Source organism: Phycodurus eques, chromosome 18 (assembly GCF_024500275.1).
Source record: "Phycodurus eques isolate BA_2022a chromosome 18, UOR_Pequ_1.1, whole genome shotgun sequence".
NCBI lineage: Eukaryota > Metazoa > Chordata > Actinopteri > Syngnathiformes > Syngnathidae > Phycodurus > Phycodurus eques.
In genome coordinates, this window is record NC_084542.1 from 10,626,633 (window position 1) to 10,641,254 (window position 14,622).

Genomic DNA, 14,622 nt, shown 5'->3' on the forward strand with positions numbered 1-14,622 from the left:
TGAAAAAAAATATATAATTACTACAATTTTTAAACGTGAGTAAACTAATGCAACAACAATGTTTTGTTTGGAAGTACAGTAATATATATACCTCGTACAGATGACGCTCATGATGAGTCTGCCCCCTGGCGCACTACGAGAAAAACAACTCGGTAATTCAAGGGCATCCATTACTAAAATGTTCTAGAGATTACCGCATGAAATATTAGTGGATTATGAAAGGGTCATGGATTTCCAAGCAATTTTGCATTATCTCTTGACTGGCTTTCATGCATTAAATCTTTACCTGGACTGCATACTGTCTGGAAAAAAAATACTGTGTGGAATTCAGTTATAGTGTCCTTTACACTCAGTCAAAAAGATCAGCAGGAATTAAATCTGGTCTTTTATAATCACCGGAACAAGCATGTACATACAGACAAGTGAGTAGCTGTAGCTAAAAAGATTAACTAGAAGCGACTGTATGCACTCCTCTGAGGAGCAGGCTGAGCAGCACTTTGTTGCATTTGGTGGCGGAGCTGCTGTGAATACGGATCCTCCAAAGACTTGACCGACAACGTGGTCTTGGGCCCGGTCTTCCACTCTATGCCGCTCTCGTCCACCACAGAGGCTTCCACGGTAACCGTATGAGTGCCCAGGATGGAAAAATTGAGCAGGAACTGGGTGCTGAAGTAGTCGTTGTGGGGTTCGACCCGTTGCTCGATCTCATTGGTTGTACTGTCGAGAGGTATCTGTAAGGTAGCAAATCAATACAATCAATAAACACGCTCACAAATTCAAAATAAAAAGCAATGATGGTAAAAAGGTAGAGGCTGGTCCGGTATTTGTATACTGTATTTACTCAACTGCAAAAAAAATAATATTAAAATATGCATTATAATAACTACATTGTTTTGTATTGATCTCTTTGTTGCTTTTTTTCTTCATCTTTCGTTCATATAAAGATACAATACACAGAAAGAGGGATAAAAACGAATCACCATAATATGTCAGGCAAGACTTGCAACATTTGAATATAAGGACAAGATTAAAACCTTGTAATCTGCTCCCAGTCCCTTGCTCTGGAGTGTGGATGTGACATTGAGGCACACCGACTGGATCTTCCTGAAAAGTCCTGGGCTGGAACCGTGTTGAACCACCCCCTCTATCTTGAGAGTCAGCTGCTGGTTGTTCTGCACAGGGATTGGCTCATTTGGTGTTCGTGGCGATGGAGAGAGGGCAAGCTGGAGAAATGAGCAAAGATACGCGTCAGCCATGAGAGTTAAAAACAGAACATCCCAAAGCTCACCCGAGCTAGACCTACAGTGTTCAGATGCAGCTCAATAAATTTGAAAATCACAGAATAAATGTGATTCATTTCAATAGTTCAATTAAAAACTGAAATTCATAAAATATTTAGATTCAGTACACACAGTGAAATATCTCATGACCTACCAGTACATTTTTGGTATCATTTTGATGATTAGTTTACAGCTACAGAAAATCAAAAATTCACAATTGCAAGAAATTAGTATATTACATACATAAGAAAAAAATGAAGATTACTTTTAATCAATAAATTTGGTAGGAATTGGCCTTCTGAAACGTGTGTTAATTAATCTGAAGAACATGAATTTCACTTTTTGAATTAAACTATTGAAATAACTATTGTAATTTATTGAGATGCACCTTTAGAATACCACCTATTTTGGTTCAGTCTGTTAACGTTTGGTTTTATATTCTAATGGCAAAAACCTTGTTACCTTGATGCTGGTTGATTGAAGTTTTTGGAAGAAGTACCTCTGGAAAGACAGTGGGACCTTCAGCAGTGCTATGATGGCATCACAAAGACAGCCTGTATGCTGAAGAAGACAGTAGTTACATCTGTATATTACATAATCGGAATAAAGTATGCACATTATGACATTAAATCACATTACATTAACTTGTGTATATACACACACACACTGAACGAAAATATAAACGCAACACTTTTGTTTTTGCTCCCATTTTTCGTGAGCTGGACTCCAAGATCTAAAACCTTTTCTACATACAGAAAAGGCCATTTCCCTCAAATACTGTTCACAAATCTGTCTAAATCTGAGTTAGTGAGCATTTCTCCTTTGTCACGATAATCAATCCCACCTCACAGGTGTGGCATATCAAGATGTTGATTAGACAGCATGATTATTGCACAAGTGTGCCATAGGCTGGCCACAATAAAAGGCCACTCTGAAACATGCAGTTTTATCACACAGCACAATGCCACAGATGTCGCAAGTTCTGAGGGAGTGTGCAATTGGCATGCAGGAATGTCCACCAGAGCTGTTGCCTGTGAATTGAGTGTTCATTTCTTTAGCATTAGCCGTCTCCAAAGGTGTTTCAGACAATTTGGCAGTACATCCAACCAGCCTCACAACCACAGACCACACTAGCCCAGGACCTCCGAATCCTGCAAGTTCACCTCCAAGACTGTCTGAGACCAGCCACCCGGACAGCTGCTGGAACAATCGGTTTGCATAACCACAGAATTTCTGCACTGTCAGAAACCATCTCAGGGAAGATCATCTGCATGGTCGTCGTCCTCATCGGGGTCTCGACCTGACTGCAGTTTGTCGTCGTAACCGACTTGAGTGGGCGAATCCTCATATTCGATGGCGTCTGCCACATTGGAGAAGTGTTCTCTTCACGGATGAATCCCGGTTTTCTCTGTTCAGGTCAGATGGCAGACAGAGTGTGTGGCGTCGTGTGGGTGAGCGGTTTGCTGATGTCAACGTTGTGGATCGAGTGGCCCATGGTGGCGGTGGGGTTATGGTATGGGAAGGCGCATGTTATGGGCAACAAACACAGGTGCATTTTATTGATGGCATTTTGAATCCACAGAGATACCATGACAAGATCCTGAGGCCCATTGTTGTGCCATTCATCCACGACCATCACCTCATGTCGCAGCATGATAATGCACGGCCCCATGTTGCAAGGATCTGTACACAATTCCTGGAAGCTGAAAACATCCCAGATCTTGCATTGCCACCATACTCCTCTAACATGTCACCTATTGAGCATGTTTGGGATGCTTTGGATCAACGTATACGACAGTGTGTTCCAGTTCCTGCCAATATCCAGCAACTTCACACAGCCATTGAAGAGGAGTGGACCAACATTTCAGAGGTCACAATCAACAACCTGACCTGTGTTGCACTGCGTGAGGAAAATGGTCGTCACAGCAGATACTGACTGGTTTTCTGACCCCTTCAGACTCCCGCAATAAAGCAAAACTGCACATTTCAGAGTGGCCTTTTATTGTGGCCAGCCTAAGAAACACCTGTGCGATAATCATGCTGTCTAATCAGCATATTGATATGCCACATCTGTGAGGTGGGAAGGATTATCTTGACAAAGGAGAAATGCTCACTAACACAGATTTAGACAGATTTGTGAACAATATTTGCGGGAAATGGCCTTTTGTGTATGTAGAAAAAGTTTTAGATCTTTGAGTCCAGCTCATGAAAAATGGGAGCTAAAATAAATAACGTTTATATTTTTGTTCAGTGTGTATGTGTATATATATATATATATATATATATATATATATATATATATACAGATATATATATATGTATATATATATATATATATATATATATATATATATATACATATATATATGTATGTATATATATGTATGTATATATATATATATATATATATATATATATACATATACAGATATATATATATGTATATATATATATATATATATATATATATACATATATATAATAATATTTTTTTTTTACCAGATATGACACAGGTGGATGCTTCTTGTTTAGGGTCTCCACTTCCTCAAGCACACAGTTAAAAACTGACATAATGCGTCGCTCATATTCACTCTCTGACTGAACAGAGCCAACAAGGCCATACTCCTGGTAACTACACGACACACACAGAACAAAATGATCAATTTTCACCCAATTTTATGCAGTAGTTTAGTGTATTTATGCAACACCGAACATAGAAACACTGCAGCGCGAACTTATTAGCATGCATGTAAACTAAGATGACATTTCACTGCTATCTCCAACAAGGCACCACATGGAAATGACGAGTAATCTTCTCAAATGTCAGGCCAGTGCAGGTCAGAAAATTAATGAAGGCAAAAGATGCTTGACTAAACAGCAGTTGGTAACGTGCCGCTTAGAATAAAAAACAAATGCTATTAAAAATGTATAACTACTGTACATTTTTAGTATCAATCACTCTCGCAGGCAGGGCTTACCTGACAGCCTGTGGGTCCAGTATCAGAGCCTCGATCACGTGAGAGACGAGCAGACAGCTCTGTTGTTGTCTAACCAGGCTGTTAAGAAAACCAAATTATATCACGGGAGAAAACACAGCAGTCATGAAGAGTGGAGACCAAGGTTGAAAATGGATGAACCAATACCATTTTTCTTCTTTTTTCCAGAGCAAATATGCGTAGAAGCACTTATAATTTGAGTACTTGCCAATACCAAGTACCGGTACTTGATAGAAACTTGATAACGCCATTACATCTTGCAAATTTGATGAAAATGTGTCTTATTTTAATTCAATATTGTTCACAAAAAAACTTTTCTTGAACATGGCATAATTTTCATTCAAACTCAAATTTTTTAGAATAACTAGTGATTAATGACATTTTAACATCCAACTGCATGTTTTTCCTAACAGTCTTGCCACACATTTCACTTAAATGTAGTATGTAACTCAAGGCCATTCAGTTATCTCAATCAGAAGACGAGGGGGCAATATGTAAAAAGAGTACATACAACCCCAATTCCAATGAAGTTGGGACGTTGTGTTAAACAAAAATAAAAACAGAATACAATGATTTCCGAATCATGTACAACCTATATTTAATTGAATACACTACAAAGACAATATATTTAATGTTCAAACTGATAAACTCTGTTTTTAACAAATAATCATTAACTTAGAATTTTATGGATGCAACACGTTCCAAAAAAGCTGGGACAGTTGGCAAAAAAGACTGAGAAAGTTGAGGAATGCTCATCAAACACCTGTTTGGAACATCCCACAGATGAACAGGCTAATTGGGAAAAGGTGGATGCCATGATTGGGTATAAAAGGAGCTTCCCTGAATTGCTCAGTCATTCACAAGCAAAGATGGGGCGAGGTTCACCTCTTTGTGAACAAGTGCGTGAGTAAATAGTCGAACAGTTTAAGGACAATGTTCCTCAACGTACAATTGCAAGGAATTTAGGGATGTCATCATCTACGGTCCATAATATCATCAAAACGTTCAGAGAATCTGGAGAAATCACAGCATGTAAGCGGCAAGGCCGAAAACCAACATTGAATGCCCGTGACCTTCGATCCCTCAGGCGGCACTGCATAAAAAACCGACATCAATGTGTAAACGATATTCACCACATGGGTTCAGGAACACTTCAGAAAACCAATGTCAGTAAATACAGTTCGGCGCTACATCCATAAGTGCAACTTGAAACTCTACTATGCAAAGCAAAAGCCATTTATCAACAACACCCAGAAGCGCCGTCGGCTTCTCTGGGCCCGAGCTCATCTGGGATGGACTGACGCAAAGTGGAAAAGTGTTCTGTGGTCCGACGAGTCCGGATTTCAAATTGTTTTTGGAAATTGTGGACATCGTGTCCTCCGGGCCAAAGAGGAAAAGAACCATCCGGACTGTTATGGACGCAAAGTTCAAAAGCCAGCATCTGTGATGGTATGGGCCTGTGTTAGTGCCAATGGCATGGGTAACTTACACATCTGTGAAGGCACCATTAATGCTGAAAGGTACATACAGGTTTTGGAGAAACATATGCTGCCATCCAAGCACTTTTTCATTGACGCCCCTGCTTATTTCAGCAAGACGATGCCAAACCACATTATGCACGTGTTACAACAGCGTGGCTAAGTAGTAAAAGAGTGCAGGTACTAGACTGGACTGTCTGTAGTCCAGACCTGTCTCCCATTGAAAATGTGTGGCTTATTATGAAGCGTACAATATGACAACGGAGAACCCCGGACTGTTGAACATCTGAAGCTGTACATCAAGCAAGAATGGGAAATAATTCCACCTACAAAGCTTCAACAATTAGTGTCCTCAGTTCCCAAATGTTTATTGAATGTTGTCAAAAGAAAAGTTGATGTAACACAGTGGTGAACTTAACCCTGTCCCAGCTTTTTTGGAACGTGTTGCAGCCATAAATTTCTAAACTAAAAATAATTAATAAAAATAAAGTTTATCAGTTTGAACATTAAATATCTTGTCTTTGTAATGTATTCAATTAAATATAGGTTAAACATGATTTGCAAATCATTGTATTCTGTTTTTATTTATGTTTAACACAACGTCCCAACTTCATTGCAATTGGGTTTGTACAATAGAAATGAGACGAAAAAATAAGGGATAAAGAAGAACGAGAGGAGTCTGATAGATATACAAGATGCCATGTTACCGCTGTATGTTAACGACTTTTTCAAGTCAGAGTACGGTTAGAGTGGGACACTATCGGCACTGATACTTATACTGCTATCGGTGCATTCCTAGTAATAGGATACAGCTCCACATTTCGGAGGGTGGCGTAGTCGGCGTCAAATGATGACTGGTGTAACTCAGCATAGCGGGTGGCGAGACTTCTGAACTCGTCCATGCATACTTTCATCTGAAAACCACATAAATGGAGTGACTCTTTCACACAGGGGTGGGCAAACGTTTGTGCTCAGGACCAGATTTGCTTTTTAAAACAGACACATGGGCCAGGTCATTTGAAAATGAGGTAAATAAATAAACCAAATGTGCATGTCAAATAGTTATATTTTAATATTCAAATAATTCATTCTCATTTTGAAACTGTATTAGTGTATTTGTCCACTTTCTATATCGCTTATCATCATAGGTGAGCTGAAGCCCACAGGTGAGCTGAAGCCCATCTCAGTTGACTTAGGGCGAGAGGTTTCGTACACCCTGGACTGGCCTTCCTGTGTGGAGTTTTCCCCGTGCTTGCGTGGGTTTTTCTGGAGGTACTCCGGCTTCCTCCCACATTCCAAAAAAATCTTTAATTAAAGACTCTAAATAGGTTTCATTCTGAGTGTAAACGGTTTGCCTGTACTGTATGTGCCCTATCAGGCGACTAGCCCAGGGTGTACAATGCCTTGCCCAAAGTCAGCTGGAATAGGTTCCAGCTCAGCTGCGACCCTAATGAAGAAGTGATATAGAAAATGGATGGATGTGTTCCTTTCCTGTTTCCAAACTTACTAAAATATATATTGTATTGCCATACCATTGACATATACTGTACATCAGCTAAAGTTAAAAAACACAAAGGAAAATAATTTACCCAGGATAAGCTGATGGATGGATGGATAATTAAACAATTATATGAAGTAAAATAACAAATGATTTAGTATTTTTTTATTTTACTAATACTACATTATTTTACTATTTACAATAAATCTATTAACAATCAGTAATATAAATGAATAAAAATTAAGACATAATTATTGCAACAACTATTACACGGCTATTGATAATTTAAATGGTCGGTAGGCCATACTTTGACAATCTCCGTTTTTAGCACATTCGTTCGTCATGGACAAATCAACAGAAATTAATCAATTGGTCATTTTGACGTGCACAATTAGCCTGTCTTTAAAATTTGTAGTTTTTTTTTTTTTTTTTACCTGTAGCGAGATACGGCCACAGCTCTGCAGGTCGTGGCCCGTGCTCAGGGCGAGGGAGGTGGCGACGGCTGGAGGGGGACTGGTTTTCAGGCTGTTGCAGGTGCAAATGAGCTGGGACAGCGCTTGCAGGTTGTCGATGCGCAGCTTAATGAACTCACACTGGAATGTAAGTGGATTTAGAGGAGTGCTAGCCGCCTGGAGGGGAGGATTAATCACATAACCTTACATTAATGCCGTAGTAGCACACGACTCAAGATGAATTGACTAGATAAAGGCAAGTATTATGCACATTAATCCGCTAACAGGTTGTGTGGGATCAGATCCAAAACCAAGACTATGAAGAAGATCATCAGCTAGGAACATCTGTCACTGGTGCTAGAGTGCGTGAAATAAATGTTTAATGGCAGCCAGATGCTGGCAGTTAACTGACCGTGAGGGAGGCAATGCCCTTTTGGTAGGAGCGCAGGGCCTCGGCAATGGCGCTCATGGCTCCGCTGTAGTCTCCGTCTTCCATGTGTGTCAGGCATTGCTCGGCCTGGGAGAACTCCTTGAGGCTGTTGAGCCAGAAGTAGAAGTGCTCTGATGCCACGCGGGTTCGCAGACTCTGGTAAAGCTCACTGGAGAGCTCGTGGCACCCCTGTGGATTCAAGAGAACACTTTCATGCAACCACACAAAGCTCTATGTAGCAGCAAAAAGTTCAATTTCAACAATGTACTGATAGTGATGACTAAAATTCCCTTTACAGGTAAACATAGAGTTTTAATTTCACTTTACTTTATTTATATTATATATATTACACAGTGGAACCCCACAATTTCCTAAAGTTGTACAACTGGAAATCGTGTGGGAAAATATACCTTTAGTCGTGCAAAAAAAATGGAAGGTCGAATTGTCATCATACGTGATGAGAATTCAGCAGTGAGTATCTAACGGAGTAACTGCATCAGTGTGGTTTAATTTTTTTGGTGTGTTTTCGTGATGTTACGAAAAGTGTGATGATGACAGGAAATGGAATTGAATGTGACAGCTGTACTTGCATTTTTGTCCTGGCTGCATAGTACAATTCAGCCAAAGTGACAATAACTCAATTCAACTATATTTATCAAGCACTTCCAGCTAAAACAAAGTACTGGAAATAAATAAAATCAAACGTAAAACTCACATAATAGCACAAAATACATAATTTATTTTTAATCACAAATATAATCTTTAAAACAAAACTAGTTGGTGACATTGAGACACCCCTACAGTTCTCTTGTGTCTTTAGACCAAACTGTCCTTCTGTTGGCTGCCTGCTGTTCCAGCAGCAGTATATTGGTGGTCTCAACGTGTAGGAAGTTAAAAGTCAGACAGAGGACTGAATGGGACAAGAGATTTGAACCATTTCCTTCCATTGAGCATTATGGGGAATGTGAGGTTACTCGCCAACGGACCAACTTAACAGATGTAAGAAAAGTGGATGTTTGTTTACCTTAAACCATCAGGTGCTGCAGCCAACACGAGTGATGCACACTGTGATTGTAAGATTACAATTTCAGTATCCCGATACCCTCATACTGGTCAGTGGAGACTTCAAATGTTTTCCTCGCTCTCATCTACAGTACCAATAACCCGACACATCGACTGTGCGCAGAGAGGGAATAAAATTCTGCACCTCCTGTAAGCCAGTGTAGATGACATCGAGACTAAAAGTTGAACAGGAATGTACACTTAAAGTCAGCTATGTTTGGTCTTAATTTAAAGAGACTCTCCTCCCAGCCACACAGTAATTCTTCCGCATCTTTGTCACTGTGTCAGCTAATGTTGAGTGCACAATTTATCGTTTTTTAAATATAATGAAATTTTCGCTTGCAATTAACAGGGGAGCACGATACACACCCAGTGGTAACCATGTCTGCCTCACAGCACTGAGGTTCTGGGTTCGAATGTCAGGTCAGGCCCTCCTTGCATATTCTCACAGTGCTTACGTGGGTTTTCTGTGGGTATTACGGCTTCCTCCCACAATTCAAAAATACACATCACCTCCATTGAAGACTAACTTGTGCATCATTGTTTTTTTCTTTGTGCTCGGCGATTGGCTGGCGACGTTCAGTGTGTACAAAGTCAGCTGGCTTTTGCCCCAGCTCCCCCGTGACCCCAATGTGGAGGAGCACTATAGAAATTGGATGGCAGTTGCCGTCTTCTTACACTTGACATATGTTAAAAGAACGCGCCTCCCTTTTCACTTCCACTGTAGAGCACCACCTGCTATAACTGCTTTTTGCTCAATATGTGATGATGTGATGTAACGCCCATGATTACCATGCGAGAAGCCTGCCGTGCGATCCGGTACACGGTCCAACCATTGGCGACGTTCTCTAGCTGCTGTTTGATGACTGTCTTTACTTCTGCTGACAGCGATGACTGGCTGGCGACAAAAATCACAGTCGCCAAAGAAACCTGAGCAGGATCATAGATGTGGAGAAATAATGAGAGACAGAAGAGGAATACTAAAGCAAAATGTAGAGTGAACCCCTGCTTATTAACGGTTCAACATTCGCAACTGCGTATGTGCGTATTTTCGTACTTTTTCGGTAACGCACTAAGATGCCACCCAAACGCCTTGCTCCTTCAAAGGCGCCATGTTAGCGTCGGAGTAGCTAGCGTTGGTGGAATTTTCAATGCAAATGAAAATTACATTTAAATGTTATAGCTGGGGTGTGTGCACTTATCTCACCAGAAGCTCTTGCTGTTTGTCGGTGGATGAGTGACTGGCCACTCGGTAGAGATCCACCAGATCTCCCAGCATGCTGTCGCCCAGCACCGGCAGATGGGTGGCGATGGCTGACAGAGTGTGGGACATGAGAACGCGAGAGGAGTCACAGGACAAGTGGAGCTGACCTAGCAGGAATTCCACAACGGATTGGCTGAGATGAGGTCGACTCTTCAGCAGCTTAACTAATGAGGTGAGGATGGTCTAAAATCAAAGGATAGGTAAATTGTAAGCAAACTAGAAACTATTTAGGACATGATCGGTGACAATTCAATCATGCATTAGATGACTGAGTTAATCATGACTATGGTGAAGCAGTTTATGCTCCAAAGGGCTGCTAGAGTAATTCAGCCTAGAATTAAGAATACGAAGTTTGTCAAACTATTTATATTCTTGTTATTTAATAAGGAAAACAGTGCTCACTGATAGCCAAGAATCTTTTCTTTTTATAGCTGTAAGTACCAAAAAGTACTCCCGTACACAACATGGTTAGGTTTATAAAGGGTCTTTTTTTTTATATTTAATATTTTAAACAGTTTAAAACAGAGGTTCGTAACCATTTTTGAATCAGGTGCCATTTCAGTATTTTGACCACACTGACATAATAAACATAACAGAATAATATGATGCAATTGTATATTTTATATGAGAATCTGTGGGTTAAGTGTTTTTGAGTTGTTTGTTTTTTAAATAACAGTACCTGTGAGGTTTTATTTGTTTTTAGAATTGCACAGCAAGCCAATCCACTGACCGGGCCAATTTTCACAAATTTTGATTTATCCCACAAAGGGAAACTGTACTTACACTCTGCTTACAACTTACAGATTCACAATAATTTGTGCCTATTGAAAAGTGGTATATATATTCTTCATCCAGGACCAAAGCGCTTCATCATGTTATCTTACACGTCTTGATCTAAGTTTACTTGACTAAAGACTGTGTCGCAGGATTGAATGGAAAGCTAGTTTGTTCTCGGCAAATTATTGCAGACAATGTATTGCCTTACTTTAAGTGTAGCTTGGGCACTGGGGCTGCCATCTTGACTGCAAAGCATCAACAGGGACTCCAGCCCCAATATTGTATCCTGCTCCAGGGCATTATCTGAGGATACACAAACACACAGACAAATATAAATCAGTTTAATATGAGAAGGGAACGCTTGTAAGGAGTTGGAAAAGAAGTGTCAATAAACAATATTTCAGCTGCGAGTTAACGTACCGTTTTCTGGACAGGAAATGACAATGTTGGAGAGCACTATGACCCCATGGGCAGCGACAGCCAGGTTGCTATGGTAACAGCACTCCTGTGCCAGTTTCACCAGGTCAGTCATCCGAGGGGGAACAGACACTGAAGAAAATGTTTTGAATTAAAATAATTCAATTAAAGGTTGGAAGCGAATAAGAAGTCTAAATTGTGTAGGAAAAAAACAAATGCAAAATATGAATCTTACCTGTTGTATGACTGAAGTACTGCTTAATTGCAATTGTTCCAGAGAGGGTGGAGAGCACAGCCAACATGCCGAGCTTCAAACTATCATAAGGGCTGCTCAGTGCACACTCACACAGGGTCTGCAATTGAAAATGAAAATCGGACTACCGTAAAGTTGGGATGACAAACCGCGACAATTGCCTCCAGATTCAAGCCATGCAGATTAAACAGTGATGCTGCGTATTTGCGGATTTCCCCATCCTGTGGCATGGCATGTCACTGAAGTTCATATGGAAGTCAAGCAAGCGGAGTAAATACTTTTGGCAATATAGTACATGTGCGACCTCTAAACCAAAGCGGCTAATGTTAAAAAAAAAAAAATCTAACTTTTTTTATTTACTAGGTGCATCTTACATTCTGCTGCACTAGATGGATCACAGTTTTACCTAAACAACTCATAACAAAATTAAGACGCTTGTCAACAGCTGAACTAGTACCTGAGTGTTTTCCCTTATCCAAAGATGAGGAGCCTTTTTCGCTAGCAGCTTTAGATCACTAATTGCCAGCCTCTTGACAGCTTTACGTGGATCATCCTTCAGGTATTGAAGGAGGAGCTGCAACTACGGGATCAAAATAAAAAGGATGTTAAGAGAACCATTACAAGAGAAACGGTAAGCATAATCCAAAAGGCACAACCTGCTTGGGAATGTCAATCAGGGAGGAGGCAGCAAGCTGGGTAAAGGTGTGCAGGGTCACAATGACCATGGGCGTGGAGGGGTAAGAGGTGACCAGGTTTTGCAAAAGTTCTCGACTGCTGGATGCCAAACTAGCATCATGGTGCATGTGCTGTAGCATGGGGATCAACTTCAGCTTCAGGTCAACGGGGGTCTCCAAACCTGGGGTGGTGTTAAGACAATGAAATGTGGCTTTTCAAACAATAGTTTTATAACACATACTGCAGGTGTCTTTGCAGTGCCACTTATTTTTTTTAGAAAGAGAATTATTGGAATTACTGTTCCTGTTTCAAGAATTCTGAATAAGAAGTGAAGGTATTACCTTGAATCATCTCACTGACTTTGTTGCAAATTCCAGCTGCAAAGACTCTGAAAACAGTAATAGAATACGAAAGTAGGCATATGCAAAGACATTTTATGAAAAATACTCCTAGACCATGAATGTAAAACCATCCAAAAAAACAGTACGGCAGTAACAGAACATGCCTTCTTGTGTCGTGTCATGACGTATTATCACCCCTCTGCGTAAAATACTTCGATGTACGACGTTTGTAACCTCAAACTCACCGGGATCATCGTAAACCCAGGAAACCGTATATTGAGCGGTTAACTTCTTGTTAACTTGTATGGCAGCCCCAAGCCATTATGTTTGCACTATATCCTTACTTTGACTGTGCAGAAAAGCTGGCTGCAGCAAATATAGCAGCTTCTACTTCCACGTTGTCATGCGAGTCGAGACTCTGGCGAATACTGTGGTGGGCGTTTTTCCTCTCTGGTATAATGGAGGCTAAACTGCCAAGCATCCTGATGAGAATGGAAAAAAAACAATGGTAAGGGAAGATTGCTTCTGTGTCGTATTTATTTCTATTATTTCTGTGGAAATTGCTGCTGGGGGGAAAAAAATGAGAAACTTTTTTAAAGCTTGGTTTTTATTTGTAGTTTATATATATATATATATATATATATATATATATATATATATATATATATATATATATATATCAGGAGAAATAACGCAAACCCCAGAAGGGAAATCAAACAAAAAGCAAAACTTGTTTTGAACAATGTCATTGTAAGTTGCTCGTTCTATTGATGAAGTGAAACAAATCGATAAAGAAAAAAATTCATAAATAAATAAAATAAAAAATAAATCTGAACTTACTGAACATTTCCATTATTGATTACCTCAAAGTAATGGCTCGGGCCACGGGGTCATTGCTATGGATGACAGAAAACACCCTTTTGACAAATTCGTCGACATTGAGGATTTTTTCCAGGTGTTTTTCACTCTGCTGCGTTACTTTTAGCACACAGAGGCGAAGGAAGTTGTTCCTGAAATTAGTGACACAAGCGTGTTTAGGGGTGCATTCATTCTGTTTTGTTTGTAAATGCATAACACCATCCATTGTGACAGTTACAGAACATTTGAAAACCATTCAAATGTAATCCCGATTGAACAGTCATACCCAAGTCTGAAAATGTCTGCAAGTTTCAGAAACGCAGAGTTAATGAGTATGGGAAAGGGGTACTTGAGGAAGAGTTTAGGGAACAGCACCACAGCTTCACACTGCTCTCCAGGCTTTCCCGACCGCAGCCCTGGAATAAAAGCATGAAGACATGTCCTGCTTATTATAAGCACTGGAAGCTATGCTAACTAGTTAGCAGGCTAACATGTCGGCACCTTTGTCAAGCTCCAAGAGTGCGGAATTGGCGTCAAGTTCTTGTTCGCCATAGCAAGCCTCCGACAGGAATGAACGCGCCGTTGAAAGAGACATTTTTCGTTATTTCCGGCTTAATATTTCCACATTTGAAGGCACAAAAACGAGCACACTATACCTTCATATTTAAAAAGATGTAATAACAATCGTTCTTCCATCCGTCAGATTTTCACAATAAAACACACATAAAATAAAACATACAGGCACATGACTGTGCCTGTATATTTATTTGTGTTTTATACTTGGCTGGTGTCTGTAAATACATTACATTTGTCCATGCCATTTACTATAATAAAATTTGAC

General features: G+C 40.0%; 1 protein-coding gene across 2 annotated transcripts; it reads right to left on the reverse strand.

Annotated features, from left to right (window-relative positions):
* Nucleotides 1-275: 275 nt before the first annotated feature.
* On the reverse strand, nt 276-14,468 carry ints7 (integrator complex subunit 7). 2 transcript variants are annotated; one of them, XM_061704149.1, is made up of 20 exons: nt 14,283-14,468; nt 14,068-14,197; nt 13,787-13,933; nt 13,268-13,405; nt 12,924-12,970; nt 12,564-12,763; nt 12,365-12,487; nt 11,890-12,007; nt 11,658-11,786; nt 11,446-11,540; nt 10,404-10,643; nt 9,989-10,126; nt 8,117-8,323; nt 7,687-7,881; nt 6,565-6,668; nt 4,259-4,327; nt 3,780-3,912; nt 1,743-1,841; nt 1,035-1,223; nt 276-731 (listed from the first exon to the last, which is right to left on the reverse strand). In XM_061704149.1, the coding sequence occupies exons 1-20, from the start codon at nt 14,374-14,376 to the stop codon at nt 450-452; spliced, it is 2,877 nt and encodes a 958-aa protein (XP_061560133.1). In that variant the 5' UTR covers nt 14,377-14,468; the 3' UTR covers nt 276-449. The 2 variants fall into 2 exon arrangements, with proteins under 2 accessions (XP_061560133.1, XP_061560134.1); XM_061704150.1 differs by lacking the exons at nt 276-731; nt 1,035-1,223 and having other exon boundaries at nt 1,811-1,863.
* Nucleotides 14,469-14,622: the final 154 nt, after the last annotated feature.